General features: G+C 40.7%; 1 protein-coding gene across 4 annotated transcripts in view; it reads right to left on the reverse strand.

Moving 5' to 3' along the window:
• Positions 1 to 299: 299 nt before the first annotated feature.
• RAB2A (RAB2A, member RAS oncogene family) overlaps positions 300 to 17,862 on the reverse strand; it is a 71,632-nt gene continuing 54,069 nt past the window's right edge. For all 4 annotated transcript variants that reach the window (XM_086336883.1, XM_086336881.1, XM_086336884.1 and 1 more), the window contains 2 exons: positions 3,628 to 3,696; positions 300 to 1,618 (listed from right to left, as the gene is read on the reverse strand). In XM_086336883.1, the coding sequence (XP_086193009.1) occupies positions 1,523 to 1,618; positions 3,628 to 3,696 (165 nt within the window). In that variant the 3' untranslated portion in view covers positions 300 to 1,522. The remainder of the gene's footprint in view (positions 1,619 to 3,627; positions 3,697 to 17,862) is intronic.

Consider the following 17,862-nt stretch of genomic DNA (forward strand, 5'->3'; position numbering starts at 1 on the left):
AAGCTTTGACAGAGCATTGCTGAATCTTCCAGAAAGATGGGCAGAAAGCTGAACTCAGTGAGTAGATTGAAAGTAGCTGGTTTCATTCTTAAAAATACTTGCTTATATACGTCATCAATGACAATGAATTTCAATACTGTTGAAAAGATTTTTATCACATTCTAGCAAAATTTTTAAAAAGGGTAGTGTTAAAACATTCTGACCCTTTTAAAAAATATGCTTAAATACACATCAAAGCTGTGGATGGACTAAAAAATTAACTTCTAAAAAAGGATGTGGTCGTAATAAAAAAAAGAACATTTTTATACATAGGATTTTATTTTGCACTGCTATAACAATTTCATTATAGACCAAGGGAGATAAAAGAAAAAGGGTAAAACCACCACACTGAGTAAATTACTAAAGCTTTTCTACATTTAACAGGATTTTCCATCTGGTAGATTTATTGTCATATCCCCTTCAAAACAGACAAGATGCTTACCATATTTTAAAGATTATAGGTTGCCACTGAAAGAAAAATTTTACACAGTTCACTGTACATCAAGGTTGAAAAACTGTCCTGCATGAAAAATAGAAATCATGTGAATAAAAGGAAAAGAAAACATTATTGTTGAAAGAAAGATTAAAGTCCTCGAAACGTGCCATCTACACGTGGACGCTCGATCCTCCTGGAGTCACTCCGGTGGAGGAGTCCTTGCTTCTGCCCAGCTCTCTCATCATACTGTGTTTCTACCCAATGGGATACATTAAGGCAAACAAATCCTTCTCTGAAGAGGTCTTACAGAAACTGTGGACAAATAGCAAACTTTTGGCATTAAACAGGTTAACACACACACAGCCTTTAGTAATAATGTACATTTAAGCATATTTCTCTTGGACTAGTGACAAGGAAAAATGAACATGCTTGTTAACAATGTCAAAAAGTTTTAAAATCAGTGTCCAAGCAATTCCTAATGATGCTTCTGTAGCTTTAAGCTCTAAACAGTATAGAATTTATGCAAATGCATTAAAGAATTCAAGCTTGGCAAATTACACCCAAGCAGGTTATTAAACTATATATACAGAAAGTAAATGATAAATACAGAATTAAAAGAGTCCTTCTGTTTTCCTTAGAGCCTTGAAAACTGACAAACTTTTGAGGACAGTTCTATAATATTAAACATTAGGTAACCACGCGTGTGGGGAAACCTAACTCCACAAACTGATTTAAAATACTCAGTATGACTCTGTAGTGTTTCATACAATTCAGTTCGTTGGTAGGGGCACGAGACAACATTTAACAAAAATAATCACATCAATTGACCTAGAAATCAAATGCAAATAGATATGAATACAATCTCCAAAATCTGTCTTTTTAAGTGAACATTAACCATTTATTCAAAGTTATACAAGAATTTGAAGGATTAAAGTCTTCTGTGACATAAAGCCATTTCAAACAGTTTCATGTCTCAGCGGAGCAGGAGGAGAGGGTGGAAGGATAGGTGAGAAGCCCCTTTCGGGCAGCAAGGCGAGACAAACAGACTCAACAGCAGCCGCCCCCGGCCTGCTGTCCTCCCTGGCTGCCTGCGTGTGTGGCATTGGTAGCAGCATGCTGAGGGCCAATTTTAATGCCGTTTGCCTGCAATAAAAGAGAAAATGATAATATAAAGGTCGAGTTTAAGAAATCCTCTGGTTTCTTAATGATACAATATTACCAAACAACTAAAATATATTTTTAAAACACATCTATTAAGCAAATTTTTGGCAACAATTAAGACAGTATCTCTCAGGGAATGTTTCTTTCTTTTAAAGTAATACTGTGGAAATATTCCTGAAGACAATTCCTTATCATGGTCAGGTACTAGGTTAACAAAAACCGGAGTGCTGCTTTTAAGGGAATTCTCACAATGGAGAAACTGTTTAAAACAAAAGCATTAAAGGAGGAAAATGTGCAAATCTTATGCCGCTCTCACACAGCGGACAACCTTTCCTCTAGACAGCGTTTCTGCTCCATGTTGAATCAGCTGTACAGGCTAAGGGCACATGAGTGTTCTGTGTCATCAATAATTTCTATGATCCCCAAAGACATGGCAGCTTGCCAGGAACCCACACACAGAGTGGTTCTTTCATTCATCAAACTCACACTTATGTCTTAACCCTCACTCCCTCAAGTGGATTTTACCTAAAAATACAACGCACGGAGAAAAGTAATACAGTAGCTTCAGAAATTAAGCTCTTAAGGAAACTTGACGTCACAGTAAATCTCAGATTTATAGTGCTTGGCAGTTGTTCTGCAACAGTAGTAGCCTTGGGGTTTCTGGCACTGGCTCAGTATTGACAGCAGCTGATGTGGTTTCTTTTCGCTCTTTTGACTCCTCTTTAATAAAAAGCATGCCCTATGGCTCATTGGTTTTGCCCCCTCTGGGCTGGTAGCAACTTCTTGAGGAATCAAGGAGTCAGACTTGGCAGTAGGCCAAATAAATCGCACGGCCTGTTGGCTCCTGACAGCACGTTACAATCAAAGCCGCACCAGGCACAGTAAAGCAGTCAGCTACTATATGAAACCAGACAGACACGATGAACGTGCCCTTTTTCATAGAGGCCCAATTACTGTTCAATTTATACGGCATTAGTCTCCGAACGGTGTTGCCGCGAAATTAACTCAAGCTCTACTGCCATAGAAACTTTATCACTACAGATTAAACTTTATCACTACAGATTAAAAGAAATTGAAAAATCAAGTACTTTTTGGAAACCTTGGGTGAACTGTTGCTTGTTTTAGCAAAGAATATTGAGGCAAATAAAAAGAGCCTCTTGTGTCCTGGCCAGGAGAGACACACATATAATGTCCTTCCAACACAGGGCCTTCCTCACTGCACCTGGGGGAGGTAGAAGGGGTTTTCTCTCAGAAGCAAGAAATCCTAACATGGACTGGCAAAAACATTTATGTAAAAGTAATATACCCTGTTCACATAAAAATTCTAAAATAAATAAGGATAAATGCACAGTGGGGATTTAGGTCAAAATGATGGCTTCTGGTAAACACTCTGAATTATTTGCTTCAAATTTTTATATTTTATCCTAATCATGTTGATCAAATCGGGCTCAGAATATTTTACAAAAAGAGAGAAGAAAAGCTACCCACAAAAACCAAACAACCAGCGCCAACTGCCAATTACATGTATTAACTTGGTCTCCTGAAAACACGCTATGCTGAACTGGGAGTAATTTCCAAATTGGGCATCTCCCTCTTCCGCACCAGACACCAGAGAGCATCCTGCACTAGGAACACTGCACATGCACATTTACACACTAGGAAATTATTCCCCAAAGCAGGTGACACCACATGGATGTGTGGATCAAAGTGGATTTTCTTCTCTTTGGAGGATTTCTATTATTTTGCACTGCTTGCAAAAAATGGATAGGGTCACTTACTTTAATCTGTTTTCATAGATAAACTGATGCTTTACAAAACATAAAGATTCAGCTATTAAACAACATACAACAAACTTTCAGTTACATGATGATAAACTAATGTTTAAATGACAGCATAGATCCATTTTAGGAATTTTTAAAAATATAAATTCTTGACTCCAAGTAATTAAAATTAAATTCTAGATTAATTATTAGCCAATTATATGTTTATACCTCATTATTAATGTCAAAGACTCCTTCTTGGATTTTTTCATAAATTTCTTTTGCTGTATTAATAAATGCCTGAAATATAAGATAGAGAAGTTAATTTAAATTATTTAAAACCACATAGTAAAAGAACATTATATAAAAAGGTCTATAAAATATCACAATGTTCAACATAAGAAAATCAACCAATGTAACACATCATATTAATAGAATAAAGGACAAAAATCATATGGTTGTTTTAATAGATGCAGAAAAAGCATTTGACAAAATCCAACACCTTTTCACAATAAAAGCATTCAACAAACTAGATATTGAAGGGGACTTCCTCAACCCGATAAGCCACATCTAAGAAAACCCAGAGCCAGTATCAGACCCAGTGGTGAAGTGTGAAAGCCTCGCCTAAGATTCAGAACAAGACGAGGATGTGTGGGAACCAACACAATCAGTCATAAAGTGGAAACAATACACCTGTTCACCAGCTGGTGAATGAAAACAAAATGTGGTGCAACTCATACAACGGAATAATATTCAGCCCTAAAAATATAAAGCGCTGATTCATGAGACAAGGTGGATGAACTCTGTGAAGTAAAGTAAGCCAGGTATGAGGGGTCACACAGTACGATTCCATTTACGTCAAACGTGCAGACGAGGTCAACCCACAAAAGGAAAATAATTATTGGCTGCCAGGGATTACACGAAGGGAGGAATGGAGTGATGAAAATATTCTGGAAGACAGTGGAGATGGTCGCAGGACTCTGAACATACTAAAATCCACTGAATCATACCCTTTAAAAAAGGGTGAATTTTATGATATGTGAATTATATTTCAAAAGAAAAAAAATCATGGCTGGGGAAAGGGGAGACCAAAACATAAGAACAGCACACATGTGAAAAACACATCAACTAGGTAAGCTGCATAGACACCCATGATGTAACTAGCTTATTCCTGGAGGTCACCGTTCCACATAGTATGCTGTTTGCCAGACAACGTGTTACTTAACATACAGTTCAGGGGGGAAAGGATCAAAGGGTGCTTATTAGAAAGAGATAAAGGCAGTTCAACTTCTATGTCATGTTGAATCAAGTTTCATCCTTTTGCCATGTAGCATACTACCAAATTAATTCAGAAACAGTTTATATTTATGTTAAGATAATAAGATATTTTACACATTATTCCCAGTGCTACAGAAGATGTATATAAACTCAGCTTTTAAACCACCAGATTTGAGAGATAATAGTGTTAATATTATATTCAATTAGCAGTCTATGAAAACTCATAAAAGAAGGTTGTTCTCCACTACTACTGATACAGACAATTCAAAATTTAAAAAGTAAACAGGTCCACGGAGCAGAACACATCATACCTTCCATCTTTTCTACACTGGAAACAACTGACTGCTGAACTTGCCACCAGAGCTTTTGTTTCCTAATTAACAGGACTGATATGTTTTCACCTTTAAAGGCCTTACAGCTCCCCAGAGTAATCAATCTCCTGCAGCTCAATTACTGCACCAAGAACACACCAGTCGGTGCCGGGACGTGCGCGACAGTGGCGGGGGCACAGAGGTATGAATATGCATCAGCTCTAAGTGGCTGATCGAATCATCAGAGAGGGTCATGAGAACTTGCAGCAAAATAATGAGAAGAATTAATCACTGCAGATTCACAAGGCACTCAGGAAACCAATGTGCTTTTCATGTGTGCACATTGGAGTTAAAGTGAAGGAGAAATTGGCTTTCAGCCAACTATGAATTGATTCACATTCCTCAAAATGGAGGTTATCCTTATAAGTAAGGGAAAACCTAACTCTATTTCCAATAACATGTCAATTACAGTGATGGCGGGGCTAACCAAACATTGAAAGTCAACAGATTCATAAATTCACAGGGTTGGAATCCTTTTCAGGGGCACCCACACTGTGTACGTTTCATTAGAACATCAGACAGAATTACAAGGTCACATAAATGAGCTATAACTTCATATAAACAAGGATTTTTATTATGAAGATCATTACACATGCCGATGGATGTAAATACATTGACTTTTTTGCCAATCTATTGATCAATTACTTAAAAAACTGGCTTAAGATAGCTACATTTTTATTTATGCTAAATTTTCTAAATCACTATTAATTTTATCACTTAAACAGTACGTTAAGCAAGCACCTTCAAGAACAGTTGTACCCAGTGGACGTAGGATGTATTTTATATCTGAAAGATATGCAGTTAACTCAATTATAATTAAATATAACAGTTATCTTTTATAATTCCCATCATCTCAATGAAATACTATTTGGACAATACAACATTTACTTGTCATCCAACTCTGATTACATATTAAAAACACTGAAATAATATTTTCCACTTCTTTCAGCACATTATAGAGAGCATACTATATAAATGGATTGGTTCATTTACATCATAGCAATGATTAATAGTTAATATATATTACTAAGTGATTAATGATTAATTTTAACGATACCTTAAGAGTTTAAAATCAATGTAACAGATGTAGGCAGTAGTATACTCTTTTATGCACTGAAATTGAGTTCCCAAATATAATGACACATTAACCAAATACTGTTAAGGTTTAGTAGAGACAAAACAAAACTTCTAAGAGAAGAGCCTTGTCTGTCACAGACAGTAACTGTCCACTAAAGCTGCAAAGCATTTCAAAACTCAGGAAGACAAGAGATACATATCTGTTATAATAATTGACTAGAATTTTCTTTCATTGCTCATTTCACTCCAGTCACTAAAAATCAATCTCCACATATATTTTCCTTTTTTTACTGGAGGATAATTGCTTTACACTGCTTCTGCTGTACAGCAGCGTGAATCAGCTGTATGTATACACATACCTTCTCCCTCATGAACCTCCCTCCATCCCTCATCCCACCCCTTCATATATATTTTTTAAGGAACAGATGTAATAGTCTGAAATACCTCTAGAACACAGAAAAAAAAAAATCGAAGTAATTAACATAAAATCATTACAAAGCCTTTACACCAGGCTCATGTTTTGCCTTTTATTTTTTTTTCAGTTGCACTGCATAGCATGCACAATCTTAGTTTCCTGACCAGGGATTGAACCCGGGGCCCCGGCAGTGAGCGCGCCAAATCCTAACCATTGGTCCACCAGGGAACTCCCTAAAGCTTATGCTTTAATAGGACAGTCTTAAATTGAAATTCCTTCCAATTTTAGACATCATTTTAACTAGTTTTACTTTTTCTATTCCCCAGGCTACTGAAGCAAATTATGAAAAGGAGGGGAAAGAAGACTGGCAAAGTGAGTGAGTGAGAAGGGTGTGTCTTGAGTGGCCGGTGGGGATGCGCATGCACAACATTGGGGACCAAGCCGCACTCTGGATTGGCTGCGGAGCCATGGGCCTGTGCAGACCAGGCTCACAGCTCCTGATGGAAGAGGATACCTGTTGACCAAGATGGCCCAAGTCATCAAGGAGAAAGAAGCTCAGGATTTAACATAAAACAAAACACATTTTTGAAATACCTTCATCATTCTTACAGATTTCAATGTTACCAGGAAAAGACTGTGTAACAATTAACTTATCTGGAATAGTTATTTCCTTACGCTCAGAAAAATGAAGCAAGATGATGGCAGAACTCCAGAAATTTTTCAGCACTGGTTAATTAACATAATACTTTGAAAACATGACATCCTAAAGATCATTGCAGCTTTCTGTGACACATTAAGTCAGAACCACAAATGTTACATTCATCTCTATTCCATGTTTCAAATAGTCGAATATGAATAAATAGGTTACAAGATAGGAAAAAAAAACCAGCTGAGAAACTGATGTGAAAGGATTTCATTAGGCCTGTGAGACAATCCAGGCACATCCATGGTTAAGAAGTATAAACAGATTTCCTTGCAGCCAACCTACCCTGGCGAGGCCTGGCCTCCCATGCAGCGCCCATGCCGGCACCTGAAGCCCAACTCTCTCCGTTTCCCATTAGCTCTCTGCTCTGCTCTCTGATTAACTGCCGTGTCCAGTTCCTTACCTTTATTAGCCATTAACTGCCTTCCACTTCAGACACTAATCTTTCAACCCCTGGCAGTAGTTACCTGAGTGATGCTTGATAATACCTTGCCTTACTGAGGTTAAGTTTTCAGGGACTTCTATAGCACAAATTAAAATATACATAACCACAAGAAATAAAGTGTATATCCCACCGACCACCTGGCCTTTATCCAAGGGTGAAAGTGAAAGTGAAGTCGCTCAGTCGTGTCCGACTCTTTGCGACCCCATGGACTGTAGCCTACCAGGCTCCTCCGTCCATGGGATTTTCCAGGCAAGAATACTGGAATGGGTTGCCATTTCCTTCTCCAAATTATCCAAGGGTACCTACTCCATTGTTGACTGAGCTGGTACTTCTCGGGGTATGGATGAAAAGGTTCGGGGATAAGGATGATGTAGATAGATACTACTGCTGCTGAACTGAACCAGGTTAGTCAAAAGGATCTCAGCACGAGTGCTGATATTTCAGCTGCAGATGCAGGAAACGTAAATGCTCTGCCCTGACTGACAGAGGGAGGGTGTGTGCAGGGCAGGACGGGGGCAGGGCCGGCTGTGGACAGTGCGCCCAGAGTGCCTTCTCAGCCAACAAGAGGGAGCACAGACAAAGGGGAACACGGAATCATGGTTTGTTTTCATTAGGGGTTTTACAGTTTTTAAGGCAAAATATTGAAAATAAATTGTCTATAACAGTAACATTTAAATTATTTCCTTGTGTAACATGCTGCCACCTGGTGGCTAGATAAAAGTTACAGCATCTGTTAGGTGAGAATTCAAAATAAATAGAAGTATCTCAGTGGAAACAGTGTCAGACTATTTTTTTGGGCTCCAAAATCACTGCAGATGGTGACTGCAGCCATGAAATTAAAAGACACTTACTCCTTGGAAGGAAAGTTATGACCAACCTAGACAGCATATTCAAAAGCAGAGACATTACTTTGCCAACAAAGGTTCGTCTAGTCAGGGCTATGGTTTTTCCAGTAGTCATGTATGGATGTGAGAGTTGGACTGTGAAGAAAGCTGAGCACCAAAGAATTGATGCTTTTGAACTGTGGTGTTGGAGAAGACTCTTGAGAGTCCCTTGGACTGCAAGGAGATCCAACCAGTTCATTCTAAAGGAGATCAGTCCTGGGTGTTCTTTGGAAGGAATGATGTTAAAGCTGAAACTCCAGTACTTTGGCCACTTCATGCAAAGAGCTGACTTGTTGGAAAAGACTCTGATGCTGGGAGGGATTGGGGGCAGGAGGAGAAGGGGATGACAGAGGATGAGATGGCTGGATGGCATCACCGACTCGATGGACGTGGATTTGGGTGAACTCTGGGAGTTGGTGATGGACAAGGAGGCCTGGCGTGCTGTGATTCATGGGGTCGCAAAGAGTTGGACACGACTGAGTGACTGAACTGAACTGAACTGATCTCAGTTTTACTTAGACATCCAGAATAGATGTTGAAGGGCAAAGTGCCCTGTAAAATAAGCGACTCTTTGGTTCTCCCTGAGAACTGGGAAAAGGAACTAGAGTGTTGCTAAATTCTCATCTCCATTGCTTAATCAATGCCATGGACAATACTGGTGTTCATTTGCCAAAGCTTATATTAACCCATATTTACCAAGTATTTACTGTATGGGTCGGTAACTATGCTAAGTGATTTACACAGGTTCTCATTATTTCTGAAAAGAAGTTCAAAATATGTGTAAAAATGAGGAAGTTAATTTTGTGGGTTGAATCTGTACCTGTAAGCTTGTTAGCAGAACAGAAGGTGGGGCTCTGAAGCAGGCTTGGGGATGGGTGTCAAAGGCCAGTGTCGCCTCTTACCACATGCGACCTCTCTGTAAAACGGGGGCCACGACGATGCCTATGCCACAGACTTGTTGGAAGAAGAAGGTTAAGCACTGAGACCAGCGCCTGGCTTGTAGGCAGACCTTGGCGCAGCTCCCACCACCACAAGGATATGAGGGCAAGATAGCTATGGGAACCACAGGAACAGCAGGTACATAGCAGCAGAACCCCTGGTGAATTAAAACATCCTGATTAAATAAAACTAAGTATCGAAAGGTAAACTAGCAACACATAATGTGTACACAGTGAGCCCTCAAGAAGAAAGTGCACTGAGATAAGACTCTGGTATTATGCAGAGATAGGACAGTCTTGTGAAAAGGATATCAGACTAGAATTCAAGATGGGGCAGTTTACACACGAAGCTTCTTCAAATCCTGTGACTGATTCTGTCTGCTTTCGCTTCAAGGCGAGAGGCCTCCCACACACAATGACTCCTGTGTTTCACAGACACCCCCCGCAGGGGCCACCCCTCGGGGGATGAGTGAGGAAGGAGGCGGCCACTGGCAGGAGAACCAGGGCACAGCCCCCATTCCACAGTAGAGCCATTCTGCTCTTCTTTCCTTCATCTAGTTTCCTCTGTTCTATTAGAAGAGAGAACAGCTGCTGGATCTACTGACCTGTAATGATTCTCACTGTACAAACACCACAGACTGAGCTGCAAAAGGAGAAACGACTTGCCCAAGAACAGGCAGGCAACACTGGAACAGAAGCAGGATGAAGATCCTGCCCACATTTATCCTCTTTTTATTACGATTTCTTATCTTCACTACAACTCAAAGGAATTTTCATTTATTTTGCTTACATGGCCATTAAAACTAAACATAAAAAGCACACACTTCTCATATCCTTAAAAAAACCTTCTAGCTAGCTAGAAGTTGTTTTGGATGGCTAAGTTTGTTTCTGTGTTACTTATAACACAGAAATATATTTAATTCTGTGGTTAATTTAGTTCTTCCATTCAACAAGCATGCTGAACACCTGAATTATACCAGGCACTGAGCATGCAGTCGCATCCTCAGGTACATGCACGTTTTGATCTCAAGGATGTGGTAACACAGGACAGATGTAAACCCAAGATTGGAACACAGCACAGGAACTTCCACAACAGTTGTTCAGAAGGGTAATGTGGCATGACTGCTTCTACTGGTTAAAAAAAAACAAAAACAAAAAACTGTCCAGAGAGAAAGCCCTTTGAACGAAGGCCTGAAGGATAAGTAAGCTCCCACTCATTTTTTAGAAAAATCAGGGGAGGAAAGACCACGCTGGACAGAGGGGCAGATTTTAAGCTTAGTTAACGTGGAAGCTGGGGACAGTGAGCCATGGGAGATGAGGATAAAGAGGTACCCAGGGAACTCTTAAAAGTGAAGAAGTCTGGGGACAAAATCAGAGGGTAATTTAGAGGAGGAGTTAAGAGGAGGCAAGGCTGGTGACAGGAAGGCCAGTAAGGAGTTTAGGACAATAATCAAGGTAAGAGGCGAAGGCCTGACAAATTGTAACAGCGGCAACCAGAATAGAAAGCAAAGATCAAACTTAATATCTTCTCTTGAGAAATTAATAGGACTTGATAAAGAACAGGAATAAGATGATAAGATGTTTAAGGATGACTCCATTTTTGGCTTAAGTGACTGAGATGGAAGGGTATATCGTGAATCAGGTTTTAAGGAGGGAATGCAAAGTGTATTTTAGACACATGGAACTCTACCGCTGATGGGAAAGCCTTGAGAGCTGGTGATCTATAGAGTTGTGTGAATGTGTAAGTGTGTGACATGCACATAGCAGCATGACTGTCTTCAGAAATGTCTAGCTCCCCTGGTTTAGAAGTAGAGAAATTGGATGTAACTTTGAAAAGTTAGTCTGGTTCTGATCATTCCTGAAGTTCCCTAGGATGATGGCCAAACAGGGGGGTGAGGGGTGGGGGGAGTGGGGGAAAGAGGAGAAACCTTCTAATCTTTGGAAGGGAGCAGTAAACATTTATTACACTAAACCCCCCTAGAACGATGCTGGAAACTTGCTAAGGTCAGGTCAGATTTACAGTGAAAAGCCCTATGGAGAGTACATCATTCGAAGTGCCAGGCTGGATGAAGCACAAGCTGGAATCAAGATTGCTGGGAGAACTATCAATAACCTCAGATTCGCAGATGACAACACCCTTATGGCAGAAGCGAAGAAGAATTAAAGAGCCTCTTGACGAAAGTGAAAGAGGAGAGTGAAAAAGTTGGCTTAAAGCTCAACATTCAGAAAACTAAGATCATGGCATCCAGCCCCATCACTTCATGGCAATCAGATGGGGAAACAGTGAGAGACTTTATTTGGGGGGGAGGGGTGTCCAAAATCACTGCAGATGGTGACTGCAGCCAGGAAATTAAAAGACACTTGCTCCTTGGAAGAAAAGCTATGACCAACCTAGACAGCATATTAAGAAGTAAGACACTATTTTGCCAACAACGGTCTGTCTAGTCAAAGCTATGGTTTTTCCAGTAGTCATGTCATTGATGTGAGAGTTGGATTATAAAGAAAGCTGAGCGCGAAAGAATTGATGCTTTTGAACTGTAGTGTTGGAGAAGACTCTTGAGAGTCCCGTGGACTGCAAGGAGATTAAACCAGTCAATCCGAAAGGAAATCAGTCCTGAATATTCACTGGAAGGACTGATGCTGAAGCTGAAACTTCAATACTTTGGCAACCTGATGCGAAGAACTGACTCACTGGAAAAGACCTTGATGCTGGGAAAGACTGAAGGCAGGAGGAGAAGGGGACAAGAGAGGATGAGATGGTCAGATGGCATCACTGACTCAATGGACATGAATCTGAGTAAGCTCTGGGAGTTGGTGATGGATAGGGAAGCCTGGTGTGCTGCAGTCCATGGGGTCGAAAACAGTCGGACATGACTGAGCGACTGAAGTGAACTGAACGACCCTGTAGAACTCACGACACTGAGTACAGGCCTAAGGGGACAGCAAACCCCTCAGTTTACACCCACATTCCAGCTCTACGAAACACCTGTTCTGCCACTTGCAACACAGCCCAAGGCAAGGAAGGTGTCATCTCATTTGGAATTCAGTCTGTAGATCTCCAAGTACCAGGAGCAGACACCAGTATTAACAAGAGGCCTTGAAACTGGTCTTCTTGGTTACTGAAGTCTTATCGTCACATGCTTCCCCCCAAGACACAGAAATCCACTGATCCTTCAGGTTAGATGTCCTGGCAGATTACTACAACCTGTCTCTGGGTTAGCATGCCGTGTTTTCAGTTATCATCTTGGCTCTTATCTTTAGTACTTTAGCAGCTAAGTCAGGAATTTCCAGCCCTGATTTTTCAATAGTTTAAGATATTTTTAATTACTAAATTTTTGCCTCAATTTTTTTCACATTTATGTATTTTTCCTGGTTTCCCACAAATTTCCAATCTTAACTTTAAGCAAAACTGATGAATATAGGGAAAAATCACCCATCAAATGTCTAAGAGACTGGGAAGAATATCTGACACAGTGACAACAGTTTGACAATATTTCATTGACAACACCATCACCTTTGGGTCCTAGAGGGAATGCAATAATGTCAAGTTTTGGTAATTACAACTCTGAGAAAAATAAATTTTAGTGTAGAGAGGAAATACAATGAGAAAAACAAGGTAGGAATTAACAGAAACAAATATATCTTTTTCTTCTAGAGCATTTGGACATCTTTAGAAAGTTGGCCTGCTGCTTCTGGGAAGGGGTACTTTCTCTCGCCTGCTGTAATCTTTGAGGCAGTTATTCCTGGGTCTATAAAAAACCCTTTCAAACCACAAAGACTCCAGGTAACTACCAGAGGGAGCTCCCAATCGAACGATAAGCCAGTCTATTCATCAGTGTTTTCAAGAATCTCACAGGTTTTAGAACACTTAGGGCAAAGAAGGTTTTGGACAGAATTCCATCTACAGATTAACAAGTGGGACCAAAGCAGAAGTTGACTAAAGACTGCAGTGAGAGGAGAAGGGCTAAAGAAATTAAGGAAATACTTAACCATCCACATTTACCTACTGTGTGGGGAAAAGTCTGTGCTAGATATCTGGAGATGCCAAGATAAAAAGATGGTCTAGGTTTTCAAGGAATTCTGTCCTTATGTTGACCCAGTGTGAAAAACAAGAGTCATGACAGAGTCATGAGAGTGTGAAGATAAAGCCATGACCAGAATGACACAGGAATGAATAAGCACAGAGAAACAAGCACATAAGAGGGACTGTGTGGATGGTGGGTGATGGTGGAAGGGGCGGGGGGTGTGTGTGTGTCCTGTGTCACAGCATTCCATGAGGGGCAAGGAGACTCGATGACATAATTGAAGGCTCAGGTTGGCAAGAGGGCATTTCAAGTGCTGAGAAAACTTTCTGTGGATGCACTCCCACTTTAACATGAAGAGCGAGGAGGGAAGGACTGGCAAATGAAGGGCCTGTCTTCCAAGCCAAGGAGTTTGATTCTGAAGTGGTGGGGAACCACTGGAGGGTTTTAATAAAGCTGGAGGGTGACATTCAATTTTCCTTTTTTAGAAAGGTGTTACAGGCAAGAGTGTGAAGGACTGAAAAATGAAGATGGGGAGTCCAGTTAGTAAGCGATCATAGAAGAGGACAGTGTGGAGAGATACTTAAATTAACAGGCAGAAATAGTAATACACATGTGGAGAGCAACACATAGTAACTGAGTGTGAAGAGGCAGGGAAGGGGGGTGCTCTGGGATACAGGAAAGCAGACTTCACAGACTAGAGGAGAGAAGGGGCAGCAGCGGTCAAAGTGGAGCTGGACACACAGTCTAAGAAGGGTATTCCTGGATTCAGGTGATAATTTCAACATGGAAATAACAGACAGTAAAGGAGTCTGGGAGGCACAGATAAAAAGAAGATTATGATATCATGAGCTAAGAAAAAAGAAAGTTTACAGAAGACTGAGTGGTCGGAAGTACCACATACCCTTCAGGGACTGTTAAAGGTAAGAAGAAAAAGGAGTTGTTAGGTGAGGCAACTAGGAGGTCCCAGCAAGACCCCGGGTGTGATGGCTGAAGTCAGATTGGGAATCTAGCTCTGAAAAAGAATGAGGCAACAGAGTGTGGTGCGCAGGCTGCTCACCGCAGTGGCTTCTCTGTGGCAGAGCACAGGGTCTAGGCCCATGGGCTTCAGCAGTTGCAGCTCTCGGGCTCCGGAACACAGGCTCAATAGTTGGGGTACACAGACTTAATTGCTCCATGGCACATGCAATCTTCCCAGACCAGGGATCAAATCTGTGTCCCCTGTATTGGCAGGTGGATTCTTATCCACTGTGTCTCCAGAGAAGACCCCTTTTTGTGTGACTATAGATGATACTGTATTTTAAATTTTGGTGTTCACTGTAGATATATGGAAATACAGTAGATTTTATTTATTTATTTATTTTTATTAGTAATACCACATCTGAATTTATTCCATAATTATTTACTTGCATACAGGCAAAATGCCAGATGTACAAGGTACTTCATTGTAACACTGTTACAAAAATGAAAAAACAGAAACAAGTCAACAGAGAACTGGTTAAATAAATTATCAAAGGGAAATCATACAAAACAAAAACTATATACTGGAAAATGAAACAAAACTACTCTACAGGGAGATCTTCTGTAAAGATCTCCATTGTTAAGTAAAAAACACAACATACAAAGGGAAGGGTCGATTGTTAAGTAAAAAACACAATGTACAAAGGAAAGGGTAAGAAGACCAATCTGCAGATCAACAGGTGTAACACCGTACTTTTGGAATCGGTGACCTTTTTGGATAGACAGGAAAAAGTGTCTCTATTTTTATTGCCTTTATTTATATATAGAAATTCTAGAAGACTACATTGCTAACTGATTAAGTCACTTCAGTCGTATCCGACTCTGTGCGACCCCATAGACGGAAGCCCACCAGGCTCCCCTGCCCTGGGATTCTCCAGGCAAGAACACTGGAGTGGGTTTACAGTAGATTTTAAAAATATGCCTTGTATACTATCAAATCAGATCAGATCAGATCAGTCGCTCAGTCGTGTCCGACTCTTTGCGACCCCATGAACTGCAGCACGCCAGGCCTCCCTGTCCATCACCATCTCCCAGAGTTCACCCAGACTCACGTCCATCTAGTCAGTGATGCCATCCAGCCATCTCATTCTCTGTCATCCCCTCCTCCTCCTGCCCCCAATTCCTCCCAGCATCAGAGTCTTTTCCAATGAGTCAACTCTTCGCATGAGGTGGCCAAAATACTGGAGTTTCAGCTTTAGCATCATTCCTTCAAAAGAAACCCCAGGGCTGATCTCCTTCAGAATGGACTGGTTGGATCTCCTTGCAGTCCAAAGGACTCTCAAGAGTCTTCTCCAACACCACAGTTCAAAAGCATCAATTCTTCAGTGCTCAGCCTTCTTCACAGTCCAACTCTTACATCCATACATGACCACAGGAAAAACCATAGCCTTGACTAGATGAACCTTTGTTGGCAAAGTAATGTCTCTGCTTTTGAATATGCTATCTAGGTGGGTCATAACTTTCCTTCCAAGGAGTAAGCGTCTTTTAATTTCATGGCTGCAGTCACCATCTGTAGTGATTTTGGAGCCCAGAAAAATAAAGTCTGACACTGTTTCCACCGTTTCCCCATCTATTTCCCATGAAGTGGTGGGACCGGATGCCATGATCTTCGTTTTCTGAATGTTGAGCTTTAAGCCAACTTTTTCACTCTCCACTTTCACTTTCATCAAGAGGCTTTTTAGTGCCTCTTCACTTTCTGCCATAAGGGTGGTGTCATCTGCACATCTGAGGTTATTGATATTTCTCCCGGCAATCTTGATTCCAGCTTGTGCTTCTTCCAGTCCAGTGTTTCTCATGATGTACTCTGCATATAAGTTAAATAAACAGGGTGACAATATATGGCCTTGACAAACTCCTTTTCCTATTTGGAACCAGTCTGTTGTTCCATGTCCAGTTCTAACTGTTGCTTCCTGACCTGCATACAAATTTCTCAAGAGGCAGGTCAGGTGGTCTGGTATTCCCATCTCTTTCAGAATTTTCCACAGTTTATTGTGATCCACACAGTCAAAGGCTTTGGCATAGTCAATAAAGCAGAAATAGATGTTTTTCTGGAACTCTCTTGCTTTTTCCATGATCCAGCAGATGTTGGCAATTTGATCTCTGGTTCCTCTGCCTTTTCTAAAACCAGCTTGAACATCAGGAAGTTCACGGTTCACATATTGCTGAAGCCTGGCTTGGAGAATTTTGAGCATTACTTTACTAGCGTGTGAGATGAGTGCAATTGTGCGGTAGTTTGAGCATTCTTTGGCATTGCCTTTCTTTGGGATTGGAATGAAAACTGACCTTTTCCAGTCCTGTGGCCACTGCTGAGTTTTCCAAATTTGCTGGCATATTGAGTGCAGCACTTTTACAGCATCATCTTTCAGGATTTGGAATAGCTCAACTGGAATTCCATCACCTCCACTAGCTTTGTTCGTAGTGATGCTTTCTAAGGCCCACTTGACTTCACGTTCCAGGATGTCTGGCTCTAGGTCAGTGATCACACCATCGTGATTATCTGGGTCATGAAGATCTTTTTTGTACAGTTCTTCTGTGTATTCTTGCCACCTCTTCTTAATATCTTCTGCTTCTGTTAGGTTCATACCATTTCTGTCCTTTATCGAGCTCATCTTTGCATGAAATGTTCCTTTGGTGTCTCTGATTTTCTTGAAGAGATCCCTAGTCTTTCCCATTCTGTTGTTTTCCTCTATTTCTTTGCATTGATCGCTGAAGAAGGCTTTCTTATCTCTTCTTGCTATTCTTTGGAACTCTGCATTCAGATGTTTATATCTTTCCTTTTCTCCTTTGCTTTTCGCTTCTCTCCTTTTTACAGCTATTTGTAAGGCCTCCCCAGACAGCCATTTTGCTTTTTTGCATTTCTTTTCTATGGGAATGGTCTTGATCCCTGTCTCCTGTACAGTGTCACGAACCTCATTCCATAGTTCATCAGGCACTCTATCTATCAGATCTAGGCCCTTAAATCTATTTCTCACTTCCACTGTATAATCATAAGGGATTTGATTTAGGTCATACCCGAGTGGTCTAGTGGTTTTCCCTACTTTCTTCAATTTAAGCCTGAATTTGGCAATAAGGAGTTCATGATCTGAGCCACAGTCAGCTCCCAGTCTTGTTTTTGTTGACTGTACAGAGCTTCTCCATCTTTGGCTGCAAAGAATATAATCAATCTGATTCGGTGTTGACCATCTGGTGATGTCCATGTGTAAAGTCTTCTCTTGTGTTGTTGGAAGAGGGTGTTTGTTATGACCAGTGCATTTTCTTGGCAAAACTCTATTAGTCTTTGCCCTGCTTCATTCCGTATTCCAAGGCCAAATTT

Source organism: Bos grunniens, chromosome 14 (assembly GCF_055505025.1).
Source record: "Bos grunniens cultivar Pamir isolate PY7600 chromosome 14, Bosgru_T2T1.0, whole genome shotgun sequence".
In the NCBI taxonomy this organism is placed as follows: Eukaryota; Metazoa; Chordata; class Mammalia; order Artiodactyla; family Bovidae; genus Bos; species Bos grunniens.